The sequence below is a fragment of the Stegostoma tigrinum genome, chromosome 9 (assembly GCF_030684315.1).
Source record: "Stegostoma tigrinum isolate sSteTig4 chromosome 9, sSteTig4.hap1, whole genome shotgun sequence".
NCBI lineage: Eukaryota > Metazoa > Chordata > Chondrichthyes > Orectolobiformes > Stegostomatidae > Stegostoma > Stegostoma tigrinum.
In genome coordinates this window covers 5,374,634-5,398,882 of record NC_081362.1, presented here as the reverse complement: position 1 = coordinate 5,398,882, position 24,249 = coordinate 5,374,634, and the positions used below count along the sequence as shown (strand labels likewise).

Genomic DNA, 24,249 nt, shown 5'->3' with positions numbered 1-24,249 from the left:
GGCAGAAACATTAAGACCCAGAAACAATCTGCATTGTTTCAGAGATGGTAGGAACTGCAGATGCTGGAGAATCTGAGATAACAAGATGTAGAGCTGGGTGAGCACAGCAGGCCAAGCAGCATCAGAAGAGCAGGAAAGCTGACGTTTTGGGAAAGGTCCTGACCCAAAATGTCAACTTTTCCTGCTCCTATGATGCTGCTTGGCCTGCTGTGCTCACCCAGCTCTACATCTTGTTATCTCAGATTCTGCGTTGTGACTGCCACACTAATAGACAATACGCCCATCAGAAAAGTTCAAGTGTCATCACATTGTAAGATAAAAGTCACCAGCAGCAGAGAATACAGTGAGATGTCTTGTGAGGGTAACAATGAGATTGAATAACACAGGGAACGAGGCACGATGGCTCAGTGGTTAGCATTGCAGCCTCACAATGCCATGGACCTGGGTTCAATTCCACCCTCAGGTGATTGTCTGTGTGGAGTTAGTACATTCTCCCCATGTCTGAGTGGGTTTCCTCCGGTTGCTTCAGTTTCCTCCCAGAGTCCAAAGATGTGCTGGTTATGTGGATTGGCCATGCTGAATTGCCCATAGTGTTCAGGGATGTGTCGATTAGGGGGATGTGTTTGTGTGGGTGCTCTGAGGGTTGGTGTGAACTTGTTGGGCTGAAGGAATTCTGTGAACTCAGAATGTTTGTTTTGATGTCAGTTAAAATAGAGGGACAAGCCAACCAGTTTGTTATAAATCACATTAACTCTGTGCAATCTAAGTCTTTTTTTGGCAAGCCTTCTTTATGAATGACCCGAACAGGCTCTCAAGTGGCTGCGAGGATTCCTTCCTTTGTTTGTTTTGTATTGCCCCAAAAAACAGATCTTTCAAGAGTGAATTTAAGAAACAGTTATTTCAACAAAGAATGGTAAAAGTTTAGAACTCTCTTCTGGCAAATCATGGTAACCCTGGATCAGTTGTTAATCTTAAAACTGAGATTGAGGGGTTTTTGTTAAATATTGAGCAAAAAGATGCTCGATCACATATTGGCCATGATTGCATTCAATGATGGAATGGGCATAATGGGCTGAATAGCCTTCTGTTCCCAAGTTCCTGATATGGTCAGACTGCCATTGTTCTGTCTAAAAACATGACACACAGGAATTCAGCAGTGAGAACAGTTAACATGCACAGACCAGGTCAGATATCGCCCCTGCAATGGTTAATATACGTCAAACATTCAATTCATGAATAGAACTGTTTTTGTTAATATAAATGACACTGTCAATACTCTCATAAAATTTTCCATTAAAAAAGCTAATGGAATGTATAAAACTTGCCTATCAAAAAGCTGTAATATATTATTGTAAAACACAATTTCTTTTGAGCTGTAAAGCTACTGGGCCGAAATATTGAGGGCAAATAATGATGTGTTAATGATGAACACTGTGATTAATGTTTAAAGCGCTGGGCAGATTCATAGGATTAAGGGAAATGCCATGAGTTGCGAGTTTCCAGAGTTTGCGAAATGATTTATTTCTTTCCAGCATTTTGCACAAATAATATCTAACATTTAACTTCCCAGTTATTTTAAGAGCTTGTTGGATCAGGACATTAATTACAAACTAAGCTTCCCACAGAAAACCAAATTCTGAAATTAAGAACATATGTTTCCTTTTTAATTACATGACCGTTGTTAGTGCAGTGTCTTTTTGATTCAAAATGCAAACAATTGTCTGCATGTTGTTAGAAATGTAAAAAAAACTTACATTTTTCATTGTTTTCTCTCCCTCAATCAAATCTTTGCCTCTCTTTATTTTAATTTCTATGCCTGGTTTGACTTGCGTTATATTTTTTCCTCAGTTGTTTTGCTTATTTTTCCCAACCCACACATCTCAGTTAAGACTGCCCTTCACTGAGATCTCAGCTGCCCCATTATCCCTCTGTATGACCCCAGTCACTCACATCCTCAACAAATTTCGCAAAAAGTTGTACTCACGCTGAAGTGTGCTGGGAAATATCCAACGGGACAGATGATCTTCAACAGAATCTGGTGTTGTCCCAGCTCCCCTCTGAGCCATGTGACCATCCTTATTTGAAATCACTTTGCCAGTCATTCCATGTTGTTGGGTCCATATTCTGAAACTATCTCTCTTACAGCACTGTGGGTGTGCCAGCATCAATTGGACCACAGGGTTCAGGAAGGTTGCTCACCACCACCTTCTCAAGGGCAATTAGGGATAGGTAAGAAATGGTGACCCTGCCAGTGCTGCCCACATCCCAAGAAAAAAATTATTTTAAAAAAAATCCAACGAACAAAAATATGTTCGGCTTTTCAAAAATAGTCATTTGTGTTCAGGGACATGATGAAATATTAATAAGAATGAGATCCAATTGAAAAGTGTCAGATTCAGAGAGGGTTTGACAGGCTGGATTCCAAGAGAATGTTTTCCTTTAGTTGGGGAATCTATAATTAGATTGAGGAGGAACTTCTTATGTCAAGGGAGTTGTAAATGAATTTGCTTCCATTGAGATCAGAGAGTCATGGGTTTTGTCATTTATATAAATGATTTGATGTGAACATAGGAGGGATGGTTAGTATGTTTGCAGGTGACACCAAAATTGGTGGTATAGTGAGCTATGAAGAAGGTTACCGCACAATACAACAGGATCTTGATCAGATCGACCAATGGGCCAAGGAGTGGCAGATGGAGTTTAATTTAGATAAATATGAGGTGCTGCATTTTGGAAAGGCAAATCATGGCAGGACTGAAACACTTAATGGTAAGGTCCTGGGGAGTGTTGCTGAACAAAGAGACCTTAGGGTGCGGATTCTTTGTTCCATTAAAGTGGATTCACAGGTAGACAGAGTAGTGAAGAGCGCACTTAATACACTTGCCTTTGTTAATACACTGAGTAATGGAGTTGGAATGTCATGTTGTAGCTGTACAGGACATTGGTTAGGCCACTTTTGGAATACTGTGTTCTGCCTGCCATAGGAAGAATGTTGGTCCGCTTGAAAGCGTGCAGAAAAGATTTGCGAGGATGCTGCCAGGGTGGAAGAGATTGAGCTATATGGAGATGCTGGGGCTATTTTCCCTGAAGCTTCAGAGACTGAGGATGAGTGGCATGAATAAAGCGAATAGCCGAGTTCTTTTTCCCAGGGTAGGGGAATCCAAAACTAGAGCGGGTAGGTTTAAGGTGAGAGGGGAAAGACTTAAAAAGGACCTAAGGGGCAATTTTTTCCTGCAGAAGGTGGTGCGTGTATGAAATGAGCTGCCAGAGGAAGTGGTGGAGGCTGGTACAATTACAACATTTAAAAGGCTTCTGGATGAATACATGAATGGGGAGGGTTTAGAACGATATGGGCCAAATGCCGGCAAATGGTTAGAATAAAGTTAGAATATCTGGTCTGCATGGACGAATTGAACAAAATGGTCTGTTTCTATGCTGTACACCCCAATGACTATAGTCAAGGCCAGTGAGACCAATTTTTGATGAGTTAGAAAGTCAAGGGTTAGGGGAGACAGGAGAGAAAGTCAAAGCTCTGTCTAAGCACCCTTTGATCTGTGTTCCCTTGCTTAGTATGATCTGCCTGTACTGCTCGCAAAACAAAGCTTTTCACTGTACTTAGGGACATGTGACTACATTAAATCAAATCAAACGTGATCCTTGAAAAGTCCCATCTTGCCTTTGCTGATGACGGAATGGACTGTTGTGAGTTAGCTCCTTCCTTGTAAGTCACAATGATGAAATTAGCCTTGGTGAGCAGAGACTTATTATGCTGCTCATGAATCACAAGATTACAGCATTGAACATGAAGCTAAAACAAATAAAAGGCAAAGCCTATTGATTTCACCTGCAAAGTCCAAATTCATTACTGACTTAAATGCAACTGTTTCTGATACTGGCTATTTTTAAAAGAAATCTTCAATAATGTGAGATTCCATTCTGCAGGCAGTTAGTATGCAAAAAGGTTAATGGCCATCACATTGAAACTTACAGAATACTGAGAGGCCTGGATAAAGTGGATGTGGAGAAGATGTTTCCAGTAGTAGGAGCGACCAGGACTTGAGGGTACAGCCTCAGAGTGAGGGGACAACACTTCAGAACTGAGATGAGGAAGAATTTCTTCAGCCAGGAGGTGGTGAATCTAAAGAGTGCATCGCTGCAGATGCCAAGTCATTGAGTGTATTTAAGACAGTGAGAGATGGGTTTTTCATTAGCAAGGGGATCAAGAGTTATGGGGAGAAGGCAGGAGAATGGAGTTGAGAAACATAACATCTATAATCGAATGGCAGAACAGGACTGAAAGCCTAAATCAATTTCTCTTCCATATTTGTGGCCAAGTTTCCAAATAATAAATGTATATCTTATGAGCTTTCATCAGACCCTACATTTATTTTGCTGAATTTGGTAAAGTTGGGCATTAAGACCTCAGATTAGAAGATTGCAAATATCGTTTCTGTAGCATTTGTGATTGCTGACAGAATCTGTGTCTGTACACAGCAAGACAGAATAGTGGGGCGGCACGGTGGCTCAGCGGTTAGCACTGCTGCCTCACAGCACCAGGGACCTGGGTTCGATTCCACCCTCAGGTGACTATCTGTGTGGAGTTTGCATGTTCTCCCCGTGTCTCTCCTCTGGGTGCTCTGGTTTCCTCCCACAGTACCAAGATTTGCAGGTTGGGGTGGATTGGCCATGCTAAATTGCCCATAGTTTTCAGTGATGTACAAGGTAGGTGGATTAGCCAGTGGAAAATGCAGGGTTACGGGGAGAGGGTAGGGGATGTGTCTGTTTGGAGGTTCACTGTGGACTTCATGGGCCAAATGGCCTGCCTGCTATATGGATTCTATGAGGAGGACCTAGACACCATTCAGGGCTCAGTACATAACATTCATGCCACATGAGTACCAGATCATAACCATCTCCCCATGGCATTCAATGGCATTACTATGGTTGAACCCTCCACTATTGACATTCTGGGGGTTACCACGAGCCAGAAACTTAACTGGAGAAGCCTTATCAATGCCATGGATTCAGGAACCAGGTTGGAGACTGGGAATTCTGTAGTGAGTCACTCACTTCCTGACTTCTCAAACCCTGTTCACCATCTACAAGATGTAAATCAGAATACTCCCAGCTCATCTGGATGAGTGTAGTTCCAACAACCCTCTACAAACGCAACACCGTCCAAGACAAAGCATCCTATTGGATGCACCCAGTTCACTGTGTTAAACTTTCACTCCCTCCACCTCTGATGCACAGTTGTGGAAGTGTGTACCATCTACAAGATGCACTGGTGCACTGCATGTTTGTAATATACTATTATTATTTGGGAATCTGGATTCAAAAATGGAGTGAAAATAGATTTTAGTTTCCCGTTTTGGGGTGTGGCAGTTTTTTTTATATACATGAGGATCATAAAGTCATTTTGGACATTTAACTGAAGACAGCTTTTCCAAGAAAACACGTGACTTCAGGAACTCAAACAGCTACTTGGGAGTTAATTGTTAAATGTTTATAATGTAGTAATTTATGGGACAGGGACACAAGGCCAGAGACCACTGGTGTGCTGAGTTCAGGAAAGGAGGGGTTGATGTAGTAACAGTTTTGTAGCTTTTAGAAGACTTTAGGCTGTGAAAGTTGGTGGAAATCTCCTGCCTGTCAGAATTTAGAAGGCCATCAGGGCTGGTAAAATGCTGTAAGTTGCTGCGAAGGCAACGGCAGGATGGAGTCATTTGAACAACAAGTGAAAGAGTGAGATAAAGTCAACCTTCACTGGGATAGAGTATCTGTAAAGGATATTAGTTGGAAAAGAGTTGAATATTCTTCTCCTGTTAAGATTGAGATCTTTCAAAATTGATCTATATACAATGTAACTTCTTCTATGTACTGAGCTTGTGTACTTTTGTTAAGAGATCATTGATAATGTTGTGTGAACATGCTCAGTAACCAAACGGAAATAAATAAATATTATAATCAGTCCAGTCGTTCTTCACGTGAGGTCTGGTCTGTCCAGTATTATTATCAGCTGGGATCATAACAGTGCAAAGCCCTACCAAGTCACCTTCAATAACACCTTCCATCCTATGTCCCCTGCAACATATAGAAGGTCAAGGGTCACAAGTACAGGGGAACCCACAGTCATGCATTCAAGCCACACATTTTGATATTCCTTCCATGTCACTGGGTGAGTATCCTGGAATTACTTTCCACACAGCACTGTGGATATCCCTACCCTACCGGGACTGTAATGGCTGCATAAGGCAACTCATCACCACCTCCAAGGTCAATTAGGGATGGGCAAATTGCACATCCCATGCCTGAGTAATGTGACAGTACAATGATTTAGTGAAAGATTTTTATTTGAATGGAGTACTTATGATCAGTGTGAGGTTTAAGAGGAATTGTGTAGAGTCTGGAGCTGGTGCAGTCACTTTGGGCTACAATGTTTCTTGTTTTGCTGTTACATTCTGCGATTCTGATTGAACGTCTTTCTTCCTTTTTTGTTTTCAGACGTCATCCACACCGTGGGACCGATAGCAAGAGGGAGCTGTGATGAGCGGCTTAAACGGCAGCTGAGAAACTGCTATGAGGCTTCCCTAAAACTGTTTGAGGCTCAAGGGCTGAAATCTATCGTAAGTGTTACTCAGGGAGGAGCCCGGGTTGCCCTGGCTCAGAACTGTTAACGATTTTGTTTAAAGGAGTTGGCTTTCTAAATCTCAAGGACTTCAAAGGTCTTAAAAGTTTATGAGGAAATCAGGGCGTGGAATCGGAGATCCTCCCACATGGAGCAGATATGGACTGTGCCACTGATTTAACATGTGTTAAGTGACAATTGTACTTTCACATCATTAATGTTTCTTCTGCTATTTAGAACAATCCAATTTTTTGACCTCTGAATCTGATGATTTCGAGTCAAATGAAGTTGGATGGTCTTCCTGTCAGCCCACTCTGTACATAGCCCACGCATGGATTCTGTGCAATTGTTCGTATTGCATTTGTAATGTTGTGTGGGTGTACAATCTGCCTTTTACATGTGGGCTGATGCACTAAGCTCAGTGCACTGTATTCAGACACTAAATCCTACGCATTGAGATTGTATGGGAGTGCCAAGTGGTCTGGACAAAAGCTGTTAAAATCAATCCATGTACCTGTGGTAACAAGCTCAGTCTCACTGAAGTTATACCAGACACATCAGCTTTGTTCATTATGTTCACTGAAATTGTATAATATATTTAGTGATTCCATCTATTGCTACCAATTTTTTTGAGCATAACTGCATCAATATACTCTGTCTACAAAGATAGTTAGGAACAAGGACAGCGCAGTGGCCCAGTGGTTAGCATTGCTGCCAGGCCGCATCAAGGACCCGGGTTTGATTCCTCCCTTGAGCAAGTGTGTGGAGTTTGCACATTCTCCCTGTTTCTACTGGGTGCTCTGGTTTCCTCTCACAGTCCATAAATGTACAGGTTAGGGTGGATTGGCCATGCTACATGCAAAAGTGCGCAGGTTAGCAGATTAGCCACGGGAAATGCAGGATTCTAGGGAAAGGGTGAGCCTGGGCGGAATGCTGTTCAGAGAGTGGGTGTGGACTCGATGGGCCTATTGGCCTGCTTCCACACACAGGACTTCTGTATCAAGTCTTGTCCATTTAATCCAGCAAACATCTTGATCAGGTTAACCCTTAAGGTTTCTCCTCAAATGAATAGAACCGCTGTATATACATGCCTTCATCTTGAATATTGCCCTTCAAGCAGACCTCATTCCCAAATCGGCAAGTCTGAAACTGAATATAATGCCCTATTTGAAATTTGACCTCACCACATGGTATAGTGACGCAATGATACCTGTAGGTTCCATGCTAATTGTGTTACACATAGTCAATTAGCTCAGCTGGCTGGATGGCTGGTTTGTAATGCAGTATGATACAACAGCATGGGTTCAATTCTCACACCAGCTGAGGTTACAATGAAAGACTCTCCTTCTCAACCTTTCCCCCCACCTGAAACATGGTGACCCTCAGGTTAAGCCACTACCAATCATTTCTCTTTCCAATGCCCAATGGGGGTCTTGCAGTTCAGAGCGAGGAGCTAAAGGTGGCTATGATAACAATGCTTCTACCTCTGGGAAAATCCAAAACTGGAGGCCATAAAAATGAGATAAGAATCAGTACACCACGTATGGAAATAAGGAGGGATGCCTCCACATCACGAGCACTTTGAATGTGGAATGGTCTGCAAAAAGGAAGTGGCTTGAGGCAAACAGATCAAAGGTAAACTGGATGAGGGAATAAAAGGGTACAGAAGGATCAGGATTGGAGGAGACTTGTACGGAATACACACACCAGCACGGACTAATTTTATTTTTCTTTATTCTTTCATGGGATGTGGAGATTACTGGCAAGGCTGGCATTTTATTCCAATTCCTAATTGCCCCTTGAACTATATGGGTGTCTAGATCTTAACAGGGGGTAAGGGTCGACCACATTACTATGAGTCTGGAGTCGCATGTAGCCAGACGGCATAAGGATGGAAGATTTCCTTCCCTAAAGGGCATGAGTAAATCAAACACTCTTTTAGTTTGTGACAATCAACAATGGTTTCATGGTCACTCTTACAAGGACTGGATTTTAATTACAGATTTTCCAATTTAATTTAAATTCCACCAGCTTGCCATGGTGGGATATAAAGGCAGTATGTTAGAAAGAGCAGGGAGTTTTATAGCAGGGAGACAATATATCATCATCATACATCATTGGTGGCCCCTTGAAGATAAGGTGACTCTGTCCCACTTTTAGGGTGAGTCTAAAGTTGAATGTACAGTCCGATATGAATTCCGTAGACTCTGGCACAAGTACAGCATGAGGTGGTCATGGGAAGGGGAGGGGGGCTGGGGTGATGGGGTGACGGGGTGACAGCGTGCTCCTCTTGCTGTTTTTGTCTGATTTCCGCTTTTTCTCAACTGCAAGTTTCAAGGTGCTCGACGCCTTCCTGGATGCTCCTCCTCCATGGAGGACAGCCTTGGGCCAGTGATTCCCAGGTGCCTGTGGGAATGCCGCACTTTGCCAGTGAGGCCTTGTGGGTATCTTCAATACACAGCACCATCCTCAATCCCAGCCTCTTGCTTGGGTTATTTCTATGTTGTGTGTCAAAGCTAACTTCCCTGTCCAGGACACTAAACAATGCAATGCAACCTTCACTGACAAAATAAAGGTTGGAATGTGATGTAGAGCATATTTTATGAGCAGTAATAATACAGACCTCATTGCTTACAAGGGTAGTGGAAACAATGAGGCAATGACTAATTTCAGAAAGAAATTCATTGGGCACTTGATAGAAATCAGCATATAGGCCTCCAGTGATATAACATTATTTTTATATTTTTATTGTTCATTTTTGGGATGTGGACATCCTGTCTGGGCCAGCATTTCTTGCCCATCCCTAGTTGCCCTTGAGAAGGTGGTAGTGAGCTGCCTTCTTGAATCGCTGCAGTCCACCTGCTATAGGTAGATCCATAATGCCATTAGGGAGGGAATTCCAGGGTTTTGACCAGTGACAGTGAAGGAGCGGTGATACATTTCCAAGTCAGGATGGTGAGTGGCTTGGAGGTGAGGGTCTTTCTGTATGTCTGCTGCCCTTGTCCTTCTCAACGGACGTGGTCGTGGGTTTGCTGCCTGAGGAGCCTTGGTGAGTTTCTGCAGGGTGTCTGCAGTAGATGGTCCACACTGCTGTACGAAGCGTCAGCGGTGGAGGGAGTTGGTGCTTGGCCTATTCCTGTTTGCATTTTCTTTGTTTCTATGATTCTTCCTCCAAGTGCAACTCAAAATAAGTTGGATTTTCCAAGTTTGGCTCAATTTGGAATTAAACGGCTAACAGAATCATGGTGATCTATGTTTGGAGGATGGGCTGGATGGCGGAGTGAGCATGGGGAGTAGAAGGGGCATGATGTAAAAGCTGATTGAAAAAGGATTTGTGCAGGAATGCTGGAGATTTATTCAGCATTTCCCTCACTGCAGCAACCACCTCCCCCACCCACCCCACTCCTCTGCTCCAACCCTTTCCCTGCCCTCTTGGGAAAGATTCCATCTCTATTTCATGATTTGAATCAGAGACAGAGTCTGGCACTCTTTTGTGTGACTCCCTGCTGGAGTTTCATGGTGCCACTTGCTGTAAAGTTTTAAGCAGGGCGCTGTAAAAACTGGATGAAAAGCATTCTGCAAATTCCCGATGATTTGATCTGATAAACTGCTGTGTCAGCTTTTACAATTTCTGCCAGAATTGCTGCTGTGGGAGTCAAGGCTGGGTTTTTTAAAGTGAGAAACAGCATAATTCACCATTTTGCTGTCACATACTCCCTACACCACCTCTTCCACTGGTAGTAAGGGGGTCCGAGATTTTGTTTTAACACCGTGTTTACATTGTTGTGAGCCGAGATGGGCTCTAAGTGCCTTATATTTTACAATCTGAAGAGGCTTCTTGAAAAATACAAAGCTTTCCATTGTCAAATCATCTGAAATCTTAATACGGAGCAATCTTCCTTTTATTTGAACAGCCCTCACTTTGCTGACTTGATGACCCCTGAAACCCAGCTCTGTCTGTTGGCTGACGAGCCCATTCTCCATACCTCAGCCTCTTGTACGTTTTATCTATGGTGTCTGCTGACAGAGAGGTTAGGTTACCGCAGAGTGAAAGTGCGGGCTGATCAGAATTAAGTGGGCCACTCAATTCGAATAATCTATAAAGAAAAGTGCTGTGAGACTGACCACAACAGGGCTTTCAGTCCTGTAGGCAGGGGAGTGAAAAGCTGACACTGACAAACAATGACATGACCCAGCAAGTGTCTGGGCTGTAGCTTGTAAAGATTGTCAAAGTTGGTGTTCAACTTAAGACCTCCCTCATGACAAGCTAATGGAGAAAAACAAGAGATTGTCTTAGTGCCAAATTCACGATAAAAAAGAAACCATCACCAGAGGTGGTCTTATTGCTGAAAATAACAACAGCTCCCAGAGAGCTTGTGTGTCTAATTTGAATGTTTTATTTGAACGCCTTCCTTATACCCCCTGGACAGGTATGGCCCCAGCTTGTTTGTCACCCACTCTGCAAAGTGGCACCCAGTAAAAGTGTAGAACCCTGTGTCCAACTTACGGCAATTGCTCTGCCATCCTCAAAAAATCCTACAGGTGGTACGAATGGTTTATGGGATCTTTGGTAACAATTAGTATTTGCATTAAAGGAGAGTCATGGGGGCTAGCAACAGCCTAAAGGGGATAATCGGTAGCACAGTCAACAGGACTGATGTGAGGCAATATGTTGGACACTGTCTCCTAATTAATATTTGTGGAGCTCCTAAAGGTCTTTTTAAAATGCTGCACCATCATTTATTGCTCTTTATTACTGAGCTGTGTACTGTTTGAATGTAAATTGTTAATAATAAGTGCAGTCTAGAACCAATTAGCACAATTAAAGGTTCTAGCAATATGTTGTTCAGCTTCAATTAACATTCAAGTGAAAGCTAATTATCACTTTTTAGCCAAATAAAATGTTTAATTAGGTCTGCATTCTAGAAAAAGAACCAAATTAACGTTATGCTTTAAATATACCAGTCATAAGAGACCAGAGAATTGGTAGGTTCAGTTTTTCTGTTTCCATTTATGATGAATTAACCAGCTGTAAGACGGGACTGATGGTTTGAAAAAAGCAAAGTTTAGCAAGCCCATGAAATCAAAATAGCAAAGGGGTTCTTCTGATGTAGTGGTAGTATCCCTACCTCTGAACCAGAGAGCCTTGGTTTAAGTCCCACCTCCTCAAGAGGTGTGTAATAATGTCTCTGAACAGGTCGATTAGAAAATATCTAGAAATGTAGCAAGCCAATGATATAAATACGTGGATAATAAAGTGTGAGGCTGGATGAACACAGCAGGCCAAGCAGCATCTCAGGAGCACAAAAGCTGACGTTTCGGGCCTAGACCCTACATCAGAGAGGGGGATGGGGAGAGGGAACTGGAATAAATAGGGAGAGAGGGGGAGGCGGACCGAAGATGGAGAGTAAAGAAGATAGGTGGAGAGGAGAATATAGGTGGGGAGGTAGGGAGGGGATAGGTCAGTCCAGGGAAGACGGACAGGTCAAGGAGGTGGGATGAGGTTAGTAGGTAGATGGGGGTGCGGCTTGGGGTGGGAGGAAGGGATGGGTGAGAGGAAGAACCGGTTAGGGAGGCAGAGACAGGTTGGACTGGTTTTGGGATGCAGTGGGGGGAGGGGAAGAGCTGGGCTGGTTGTGTGGTGCAGTGGGGGGAGGGGACGAACTGGGCTGGTTTAGGGATGCAGTAGGGGAAGGGGAGATTTTGAAACTGGTGAAGTCCACATTGATACCATTGGGCTGCAGGGTTCCCAGGCGGAATATGAGTTGCTGTTCCTGCAACCTTCGGGTGGCATCATTGTGGCACTGCAGGAGGCCCATGATGGACATGTCATCTAGAGAATGGGAGGGGGAGTGGAAATGGTTTGCGACTGGGAGGTGCAGTTGTTTGTTGCGAACTGAGCGGAGGTGTTCTGCAAAGCGGTCTCCAAGCCTCCACTTGGTTTCCCCAATGTAGAAGAAGCCACGCCGGGTACAGTGGATGCAGTATACCACATTGGCAGATGTGCAGGTGAACCACGGCTTAATGTGGAATGTCATCTTGGGGCCTGGGATAGGAGTGAGGGAGGAGGTGTGGGGGCAAGTGTAGCATTTCCTGCGGTTGCAGGGGAAGGTGCCGGGTGTGGTGGGGTTGGAGGGCAGTGTGGAGCGAACAAGGGGGTCACGGAGAGAGTGGTCTCTCCGGAAAGCAGACAGGGGTGGGGATGGGAAAATGTCTTGGGTGGTGGGGTCGGATTGTAGATGGCGGAAGTGTCGGAGGATGATGCGTTGTATCCGGAGGTTGGTGGGGTGGTGTGTGAGAACGAGGGGGATCCTCTTGGGGCGGTCGTGGCGGGGGCGGGGTGTGAGGGATGTGTTGCAGGAAATACGGGAGACGCGGTCAAGGGCGTTCTCGATCACTGTGGGGGGAAAGTTGCGGTCCTTGAAGAACTTGGACATCTGGGATGTGCGGGAGTGGAATGTCTTATTGTGGGAGCAGATGCGGCGGAGGCGGAGGAATTGGGAATAGGGGATGGAATTTTTGCAGGAGGGTGGGTGGGAGGAGGTGTATTCTAGGTAGCTGTGGGAGTCGGTGGGCTTGAAATGGACATCAGTAACTAGCTGGTTGCCTGAGATGGAGACTGAGAGGTCCAGGAAGGTGAGGGATGTGCTGGAGATGGCCCAGGTGAACTGAAGGTTGGGGTGGAAGGTGTTGGTGAACTGGATGAACTGTTCGAGCTCCTCTGGGGAGCAAGAGGCGGCGCTGATACAGTCATCAATGTACCGGAGGAAGAGGTGGGGTTTGGGGCCTGTGTAGGTGCGGAAGAGGGACTGTTCCACGTAACCTACAAAGAGGCAGGCATAGCTGGGGCCTAAGTGGGTGTCCATGGCCACCCCCTTAGTTTGTAGGAAGTGGGAGGAGTCAAAAGAGAAGTTGTTGAGGGTGAGGACGAGTTCAGCTAGGCGGTTGAGGGTGTCGGTGGAGGGGGACTGGTCTGGCCTGCGGGACAGGAAGAAGCGGAGGGCCTTGAGGCCATCTGCATGCGGAATGCAGGTGTATAGGGACTGGATGTCCATGGTGAAGATGAGGTGTTGGGGGCCAGGGAATTGGAAGTCCTGGAGGAGGTAGAGGGCGTGGGTGGTGTCGCGGACGTAGGTGGGGAGTTCCTGGACCAAAGGGGAGAAAATGGAGTCCAGATAGGTGGAGATGAGTTCGGTGGGGCAGGAGCAGGCTGAGACGATGGGTCGACCAGGGCAGGCAGGTTTGTGGATTTTGGGAAGGAGATAGAAACGGGCCGTGCGGGGATATAAATACGTGTCAGCACTTCTTGAATGTCACTTTTTCTTTGACCAGCCTCCTGACGCTCTCTGACTCAAGATCCCTACAGTCATCCAGCTCTGGCCTCTTGCACATCTCAATTTTCTTTGTTCTTGGAAACCTGCCCTTTGTTTGTACAGTTACAAGAATGATCTCCCAAACCTTAATCTCCTCCAATCAGAATTGTTCCTGCAGCCTACACTTTGACCGAGCTTTTGGCCTCATGTCCTATTATCTCCTGTGGCTGGATGTCAAATCTTGTCTAATAATGTTCCCATGGAGCGACTTGGGAGGGTTCAACCACATTCGAAGCAATTACGAGATTTAGGAAATGGGAACAGGAGGAGGCCATTCAACCCCTCTAGACTGTAAAACCATTTAAAGAGATCATGACTAATCATGTTTCTCTATGCCACTACTCACATTTCAATTGGTGCCAATACTTTCCAGATGTTTATCAGTTTCTGTTTTCAACATGGTCAATAATTGCTCTTCCACAGCTCTTAAATGAAAAAATGGCACCTTATCTCAGTGTTAAATAATCTGCCCATTACTTTGAGACTGTGCACACTCTTTCTAGACTTACCAACCCAGAGGAAACACCCTGGCAATCTCTATACAGCTGCAGCAAGACATTTTTCCTCCTGTACTGGACATATGAACACAAGATGTTTTTGCCAAGGGTCACATGCGAATGCTAGGCATTTGGATAAACTTACAGCATTGGGACTGAGTCCCAAAGAGAGGTTGGCACCTGTTATATTAAAGAAAAAGAGAAAAATATAACCAGAAGTGAGAATCAGAGTCCAAACAGCATTGCGGATCTTAACTTCTTTCCTTTCAAAACACTTGCTATTTGAATATTTACTTTGCGCTATGTCAGGGAGACCAATTGTGTTAATTTTCAAACAATGGCAAGGAGAGAATTCCGACAGAAGTTTCATTTCCAGCAGATGTAACTAACTTGTTGGACATGTATAGGCAATCTTATTCACAGTACTGAGCACTGAGATTAAAAATGCTTTTTTTTAACATTAAACCCATGTTCTGCTGTGTTAATAAAATCTCACTAAGTTATTGCTCTTCCAGAAGAATATTTTCAAAGCAGCTTTTAAAAAGCACTTTCAAATTCAGAGTTGCAAAACCTGAATTTTGCTTGGTTCAGAGGCAGGGACACTGCCTCTACAACAGAGAATCCCTTTGCGATTTCGATATCAAGAGTTTGCCATATGTTGCTTTCCCAATCTATCACCCCCTCTTAGAGCTGGTTAATTCATCCTAAGTAGAAATAGAAAGGAATTGAACATATGCAAGCCATGACCATAATTGTTTAAATTGTCAAACTCTGACGTCTGCAAATTTGGGGCATCTCTAAAGTTTCAGTGTCCTGGGAGCAGATATATTATTGCAGCAGGTTGGCACTTTTCGTTATGCTTTTGTACCATACACTGAAAACTTGCATCAGAGATACTCGGCTTCTCAAAGCCAAAAGTAGGATTTCAACTATTTCTTTGGCAATACATTTTTAAAACCAGCATTCAAATTTCTGCCTTTCAGTTGGCGCACAGTAGCTGTGATTGTGCCAAGGCAGAAATGGTTTCGTCATTTCTGAAGAAGGGGCTAGGCCCGAAACGTCAGCTTTCCTGCTCCTCTGGTGCTGCTCGGCCAGCTCTGCACCTTGTTATCTCAGATTCTGCAGCATCTGCAGCTCTTACTATCTCATCAGAATAACCAGTTGGAATAATATAACTCTGATGGCAGACTTTCTAAATGCAAGCAATGCAGATTTGTCACTTTGACCTGGGAGTCTCAGTGTTATCCTCTTGTCGATCCTAACTGTGTTTTTAATCAGAGCAGGGCGGATGTGTGTGGGAGTTGGGGGGAGGTGACAGACAGACATGCAATGAACCAGGGATAAAAACTTCACATTCTGATCATCAGACTTTTCACTTATCTAAAGATTAAAATGGTCGCGCAGGAGGTACCTCTCTAAGGCTGCCAAGGTCATATTTGCTTTCTTGCAGAATGTCACGAGGTGGTATTTATTTATCTCTTACCCGGGTTAAACTAGCACTCCTAATGCACTTCAGTGAAAGAGACTCAAATACTATCTCCCTGTTGTCTGTAATTGGAATTATTTGCCTAAGTGCCTTGTGGCAGGAAGTGTTAGACAAGCAGCTCTTGTCTTTGTTTTGCCCACTTTGATGAGCCTTGCTGATCTCTGAGTTGTTTCTTTCGTAGTGAATTTCACCCAGAGATTCTGCAAGCTGCAATACATTGAATGCAAGACAATATTTGCTTTCTGCACATGTTTTGTTGAAATTGCTATTGTGGTGTAGTTTGAGAGACAAATGTCCTGGCTTTGAGGAACAGTTTATTTTCCAAATCCATTTGCTTATTGCTACAAGCAGTATCGACCATAAACAATCAGAACTGGGCCATGATCTCAGACTGTGATGTTCTTTTCAAAAATTGTTTTAAAATGTTCCTTTGTAAGAGCAGTAATTTGGTGAAGTTTTATTAATGCTGCTGAAAATGGGGTTAATTCAAAAAAAAGTAAGCAATTTAATCAAACTGATAATGGGAACTACGAATGCTGGAGAATCCAAGATAACAAAGTGTGGAGCTGGATGAACACAGCAGGCCAAGCAGCATCTCAGGAGCACAAAAGCTGACGTTTCGGGCCTAGACCCGTCATCAGAAAAGGGGGATGGGGAGAGGGAACTGGAATAAATAGGGAGAGAGGGGGAGGCGGACCGAAGATGGAGAGAAGATAGGTGGAGAGGAGAGTATAGGTGGGGAGGTAGGGAGGGGATAGGTCAGTCCAGGGAAGACGGTCAGGTCAAGGAGGTGGGATGAGGTCAGTAGGTAGGAGATGGAGGTGCGGCTTGAGGTGGGAGGAAGGGATGGGTGAGAGGAAGAACAGGTTAGGGAGGCAGAGACAGTCTGGGCTGGTTTTGGGATGCAGTGGTGGGAGGGGATGAGCTGGGCTGGTTTTGGGATGCAGTCGGGGAAGGGGAGATTTTGAAGCTTGTGAAGTCCACATTGATACCATTGGGCTGCAGGGTTCCCAAGCGGAATATGAGTTGCTGTTCCTGCAACCTTCGGGTGGCATAATTGTGGCACTGCAGGAGGCCGATGATGGACATGTCGTCTGAGGAATGGGAGGGGGAGTTGAAATGGTTCGTGACTGGGAGGTGAAGTTGTTTATTGCGAACCGAGCGGAGGTGTTCTGCAAAGCGGTCCCCAAGCCTCCGCTTGTTTCCCCAATGTAGAGGAAGCCACACCGGGTACAATGGATACAGTATACCATATTGTCAGATGTGCAGGTGAACATCTGCTTAATATGGAAAGTCATCTTGAGGCCTGGGATGAGGGTGAGGGAGGAGGTGTGGGGGCAAGTGTAGCACTTATTGCGGTTGCAGGGGAAGGTGCCGGGTGTGGTGGGGTTGGAGGGGACTGTGGAGCGGACAAGGGAGTCATGGAGAGAATGGTCTCTCTGGAAGGCAGACAAGGGTGGGGATGGAAAAATATTTTGGGTGGTGGGGTCGGATTGTACATTCGTGACACCACCCACGCCCTCCACCTCCTCCAGAACTTCCAATTCCCTGGCCCCAAACACCTCATTTTCACCATGGACGTCCAGTCCCTATACACCTGTATTCCCCATGCAGATGGCCTCAAGGCCCCCCGCTTCTTCCTGTCCAGCAGGCCCAACTAGTCCCCCTCCACCGACACGCTCATCTGCCTAGCCGAACTCGTCCTTACCCTCAACAACTTCTCTTTCGATTCCTCCCACTTCCTACAGACAAAGGGGGTGGCCATGGGTACCCACATGGGCCCCAGCTATGCCTGCCTCTTCGTAGGTTACGTGGAACAGTCCCTCTTCCGCACCTACACAGGCCCCAAACCACACCTCTTCCTCCGTTACATTGATGACTGTATCGGTGCCGCCTCTTGCTCCCCAGAGGAGCTCGAACAGTTCATCCACTTCACCAACACCTTCCACCCCAATGTCAAGTTCACCTGGGCCATCTCCAACACATCCCTCACCTTCCTAGACACCTCAGTCTCCATCTCACGTAACCAGCTAGAAACTGATGTCCATTTCAAGCCCACTGATTCCCACAGCTACCTAGAATACACCTCCTCCCACCTGACCTCCTGCAAAAATATCCATCCCCTATTCCCAATTCCTCCGCCTCCGCCCCCAGGATGAGGCATTCCACTCACGCACATCCCAGATGTCCACGTTCTTCAAGGACCGCAACTTTCCCTCCGCAGTGGTCGAGAACACCCTTGACCGCGTCTCCCGCATTTCCCGCAACACATCCCTCACACCCCGCCCCCTCCACAACCGTCCTGAGAGGATCCCCCTCTTCTCACACACCACCCCACCAACCTCCGGATACAACGCATCATCCTCCGACACTTCCGCCATCTACAATCCGACCCCACCACCCAAGACATTTTTCCATCCCCACCCTTGTCTGCCTTCCGGAGAGACCACTCTCTCCGTGACTCCCCTGTCCGCTCCACACTCCCCTCCAACCCCACCACACCCGGCACCTTCCCCTGCAACCGCAGGAAGTGCTACACTTGCCCCCATACCTCCTCCCTCACCCCCATCCCAGGCCCCAAGATGACTTTCCACATTAAGCAGATGTTCACCTGCACATCTGCCACTGTGGTATATTCTATACCGGTTGTATCCATTGTACCCGGTGTGGCTTCCTCTACATTGGGGAAACCAAGCGGAGGCTTGGGGACCGCTTTGCAGAACACCTCCACTCGGTTCGCAATAAACAACTGCACCTCCCAATCACGAACCATTTCAGCTCCCCCGCCCATTCTTCAGACGACATGTCCATCATCGGCCTCCTGCAGTGCCACAATGATGCCACCCGAAGGTTGCAGGAACAGCAATTCATATTCCGCTTGGGAACCCTGCAGCCCAATGGTATCAATGTGGACTTCACAAGCTTCAAAATTTCCCCTTCCCCGACTGCATCCCAAAACCAGCCCAGCTTGTCTCCGCCTCCCTAACCTGTTCTTCCTCTCACCCAGCCATCCCTTCCTCGCACCTCAAGCTGCACCTCCATTTCCTACCTACCACCTCCTCCCACCTCCTTGACCTGTCCGTCTTCCCTGGACTGACCTATCCCCTCCCTACCTGCCCACCTCTTCTCTCCTCTCTACCTATCTTGTTTTCTCTCCATCTTCGGTCCACCTCTCCCTCTCTCCCTATTTATTCCAGTTCCCTCTCCCCATCCCCTTCTCCGATGAAGGATCTCGGCCTGAAACATCAGCTTTTGTGCTCCTGAGATGCTGCTTGGCCTGCTGTGTTCATCCAGCTTCACACTTTGTTATCTTAATTTAATCAAAGTGTTCAGTCCTGTGAATAACTCTTAAAACCAAACTGAGTTTAAATTGAATAAAAACGAAAAGAACGAGTTAATGTTTCGGGTCCCCAGCTCTGAGGAAGGGTTACCGGACCCGAAACGTTAACTCTGTTTTTCCTTTCATAGATGCTGCCAGACCTGCTAGGCTTTTCTAGCGACTTTGTTTTTGTTCTTTATTTGTGTTTACAGCTCGTATTAAACGTGCACAATTCTTTAATTTTAATTGAGTCCTTGGTGCTGTGTACCATAGCTTTTCTGGACAACGTTCAATGGAGAATTTCCATATCTACTTTAAAACAAAATTCTGTGACTTGTTACTGTGTAAGCACTTTAAAATTGGATGCAAAAAGTGAATGTAGAAGCTGGACACCTCACTAGATCTGAAATTCCATCCCAGAGTTGGGAAAATACAACGTTGCTTATATAAAAGCATTTTTTTTGGCTTCCCCCAGGATTGATTTGTTGACTGTACCAGCATTGTCTACAGCAGCCTGGCTGATTAAAAATCTAACTGAATTCAAGAACCTGATACTGAGAAGTTTGGCGTCTGCTTGGCACCAATGTCAGCATGGAAATCTAACAATAGCAGAGTTGACATGAGATGCGTTCCGAGTGCCCTAAGCTGGTTATTGTCCAACTATCTAACCTTTTGACCAAACGTTCGGACAATGGCTGCAATGTCTTGCTTTAGGGGTACATCTTGTTTGGTTTTTTGTTCAAAATAATACGGAATTAAGGAGTTTTTTTTTATTTCTTTCCTGGAGCGGTGAGGCTTTGGAATTTCCTTCCTCAAAAGGCAGTCAGTACAGAATTTTTATTTCAGGCAGAGGTAGATAGATCCTTGATCACCAAGAGGATGATGTATTATTGGGCGTAAATGTGAAGTCACTATAGTCCTACTTGTTCATTAGAGAGAGAGAGATGATTGGTGGTGATTTAACTTGAGGGCCCAGAAGAGAGATTGAGAAGGAAAGTCCTTCCTGGTAACCACAGCTGGTGTGGGAATTGAACCAATGCTGTTGGCATCACTGTGCAATGTAAACTAGCTAGTTTAAGGTGAATGACAAAGGAGTTTCCCTGAAGTTGTGGGGAGCTCAAAACTGGGGGCGTATTTTCAAGGTGAGAGGGGAAAGATTTAAAAAGGACAAGAAGGACAACTTTTTTACACAGTGGATGGTTTGTGTGTGGAATGAACTTCCAGAGGAAGTGGTGGATGCCGGTACATTTACAGTGTTTAAAAGACATTTGGACAAGTTCATGAATAGGAAAGGTTTGGAGGGTTGTGGGCCAAATGCAAACAGGTGGGCTTAAGTTAGTTTGGGAATATGGTTGACACGGACTAGTTGCACTCTATGATTCTATGACCCACAAAACCCTGATCATTGACATGACATTTCCTAGTTGGGTGATCATACTCATTAATGAGTGATTGTCGACAGTCGATGCCAGTTGTTACGATGTGGGTCGATGTCAGTCTTTTTTAGTAATTGGCCCTGTGAAGCATTTGTGGTCTTTGGACTATGTTTTGCTACCAGCATGGAATATTTTCACTGGGTTTAGTAGAGGATCTTCGTCATGCATGTGCAGGTGTTAGAAGGATAGCTGTTTTTTGAGCTCTACGCTGTTAAGAATGTCCATCCAATGCTTTAATGACAATCACATTTGCTCTGGGATATTCAATGTTCTCGCGGTCTGATCCAATCACAATTGTCATCACTCAAGATACCGAGGGGTGATCATTATTTATTCAGGAAATGCCTGGCCAAGGCTGCAGTCTAAATCTTTAAAGAACTGACCTTTTTGATCTTGTATATTTTCTTGATAAACTGGTTCTAACATTCACCTTTTTGCTTAATTTCCAAAATTCAATTACTTTAAATCTCTTAAATTGTTCTTATCGTGAAATGAGAAAAGTCAAATCTGCACGAATTTGATAAAGGTTTTATGGGTCTTTTATATTTCATTGTTTACAACATTGAATTGTAATCAAATACTCCAGGCTTAAGACAGTCATTTTTTAACAATATGACAATCAATTTGTCATTGCCATCAGCTACCTTCAAAAATATTTGTTCAATTTAGTGGCAGAGATTCAAGAAATTGTAGTGTGCCATAATGATAATTTTAGATTACATTCTTCAGTGGTGAGCACTCCATGATACCACACAAGATATGAGTCGGGTAACATTGTAAAGGTGGTGGCAAGCTATCTTTTTCAGCCACGACAATTATTGAAGTGTAGGGACCCCCACAGTGCTAATAGGAAGGGAGTTCCAGGATCTTGTCTCAGCGACAGTGAAGAAATGGTTATATACTTCCAAATCAGGATGGCATGCAGCTGGATCAGAACTTAGAGACGGTGTTCCCAGGAATCCATTGCTCTTGTTCATCTCGGTGGTAGCTAGTTGTGGCCACTGGTTTGGAAGATCCAGTAGGAGCCTGTGAGCTGCGGCTAGGTAACTTGTGAATGGCGCGCACGGCGCCAGATGCTGAAGAGAATGAATGTTCATGTTGTGCCAGTCAGGAGGGCTGCTTTGTCCCTGAATGGTGTCGAGCTTCTTGAGTGTTCTTAGAACTGTGTCCATCCAGTGACTAGGGAGTATTCCATCGCATGTAGGTGTAGGCTTGCAGATGGTGAATAGGCTCTGAGGGAACAGTAGGTGAGTAACTGTCATAGTTCTTGTAATCGCTGTATTTATATGGCTGGACGGGTTCAGTACCAAGCCCCACGATCTTGATAGTGGGGTATTCAGCGATGATAATGCCATTGAATGGTTAGATTCTCTGTTATTGGAGGTGGTCATTCACATGTTTTAAAAAAAAAGGCTATTCACCCCATGTGGCATTACTTGTTATGCCAGCATTTATTGCCCAGAGGGCTTTTTAGGGTCATCCACATTGCTGTAGGTCTGGAGTCACATGAAGACCAGACCAGGTAAGGATAGCTGTTACTTTCCCGAGTACACATTCGTGAACCAGGTGGGTTTTTATGACAATCAGCAATCAGTTTCATGGTCATCGTTAGATTCTAGTTCAATGATATTTATAGAATTTAAATTTCACCATCTGCTATGACAGGATTTGAACTCAGTTCCACAGAACGTTACCTGGGTCTGTGGATTACTGGTCCAGTGATAATGCCCACTAAGCCATTACCTCCTGTCAGTGTCAGCTGCCCAGGCCTGTTTCATGAGGCCTTATTTTCATGACCCTCATTTCACCTACACTAATGCTGTATGAAACTGAAACCATACCGATTCCTTTCAACATGAAAAATAATGTTACAATATTCTGAGCTCGGAATAAGCCTCTGGTGCAGTCACCTAAGTTATTCAGTGCATCAAAGAAAATGTAAGGGGCCAAAATCGGGATGTGGTGGATTTACCCTGTCGATCTCTTAAGCGATTTACATTCCAAAAGTAAGTAAAGCAGTGCCTCAACCTTCATGAGAACCCTTAGCCAACTGCTGCTTTCTGAATTTGCAGCATGAAGCAAGGAGAGATCTGTGGTGTGTTTGCTGTTCCATCTTATGTGTCCCTGGAGCAAACGCATTATTAATATTGTGAACTAGTGAAATATTGCGAGGAACATACTTTAAAATATTTAAAAATGACGTTGAAGTTGTTGTAATGCTGAATGAATGCAGCAAAGTGATCGAAGGTAATTTGTTTAGAGAAGTAACCAGGGAATATGCCTTTTTAATGACTTAGGCATCATATCCAAAGTGATGCTTTGCATAGAACTGTGTGCTCCACACGGTATTTTAATTTTGTTTCACTGAACCTGTTACTGGTGCCCTTACGATGACAGAGGGTAGAATGTTAGAGGTCAATCAGGAGCAGGTTGGAATGGCTGTGTCTATCAAGGGGCTTGGGGATAAAGTGGGGAATATGGTATTGAGATAGAGGATCAACCTTTGTAGATGGTGCACTTTGTAGATGATCTGGTCTGTCCTCACAGTCTACCAGCAACGCAATGATGAGCTTTTTGTTTTACCTTTAGCAGGGTATTTGTGCCTGAAGATGTGATGCGTATTTTACCTCCGATCCCATAAGAATAAGACGTGAATTAGGTGGTACTCAGCTCCCGCACGTGCATCTATTACAATCAAAGGCAGTTTTGCATCTGAACTAATACAACACAAATTGGTTACAAAGTAGAGGATGCTTAAAGTCATAGAGGTTTACAGCATGGAAAGAGGTTGTTGGACTCTACTTGTCCATGCTGCCCAGTTTTCACCGAGCTCCCCTCAGAGCACCATGCTGCAAGTGGCTCCAGTACAATGGAGCCTGAGCTCTTCGTACCATTGGGTCACATCCCATGAGATGGTGCTAATATCTCCTGAAGGTAACAGTGATGGATGGTATACTGCAGACTAGCCAAAAGGCATAACACAACAGAGGAGACAGGAGGTGTCCATGCTTCTTTTCCTTCCCCTGTATTTATGTGGCTGGTTCAGTCACATTTCTGATCAATTGTGACCCTGCACCCTGCAGTCCCACAATGTTGGGGATGAGGGAGCCAACCATATTAATGCTATTGAACAGGGACATGGTTCAATGCTGTTTTGTTGTATGTATCAAGATAATTCTTCCAAATGATGATTTATTGTCACTTCTACTCTAAAATGAATAACACGATAAAATACAGTGGAAAGCTTCAACCGCATTTTGGACAGGTTAAGAATGCCATGAGCCCTGAGCCCTCAGCCGGCCATTGCCCTTCCCACCAAATGCGCCAGACCCACTGACATTGGAGTTGCGACTCTTCAGGCACTACCTCATCGTCGCTGGGCCCAGCTCGCCGACCACGCAGGACCCACAATCAGAAGTCCCCACTTCCGCTGCAGCCACTGCCAGACCAACAGCCAGGAATCTCCCTCCAGGCCTACCGCCACCGGGAACCCCTGGTTCCCCTGCCAGG

At 44.9% G+C, this 24,249-nt stretch overlaps 1 protein-coding gene across 1 annotated transcript in view; it reads left to right on the top strand.

Annotated features, from left to right (window-relative positions):
• The window catches only part of LOC125454646 (ADP-ribose glycohydrolase MACROD1-like), an 880,504-nt gene that overhangs the window by 567,095 nt on the left and 289,160 nt on the right, over positions 1 to 24,249 (top strand). The window contains exon 7 of the mRNA XM_048535629.2: positions 6,505 to 6,626. Coding sequence (XP_048391586.1) covers positions 6,505 to 6,626 — 122 coding nt within the window. The remainder of the gene's footprint in view (positions 1 to 6,504; positions 6,627 to 24,249) is intronic.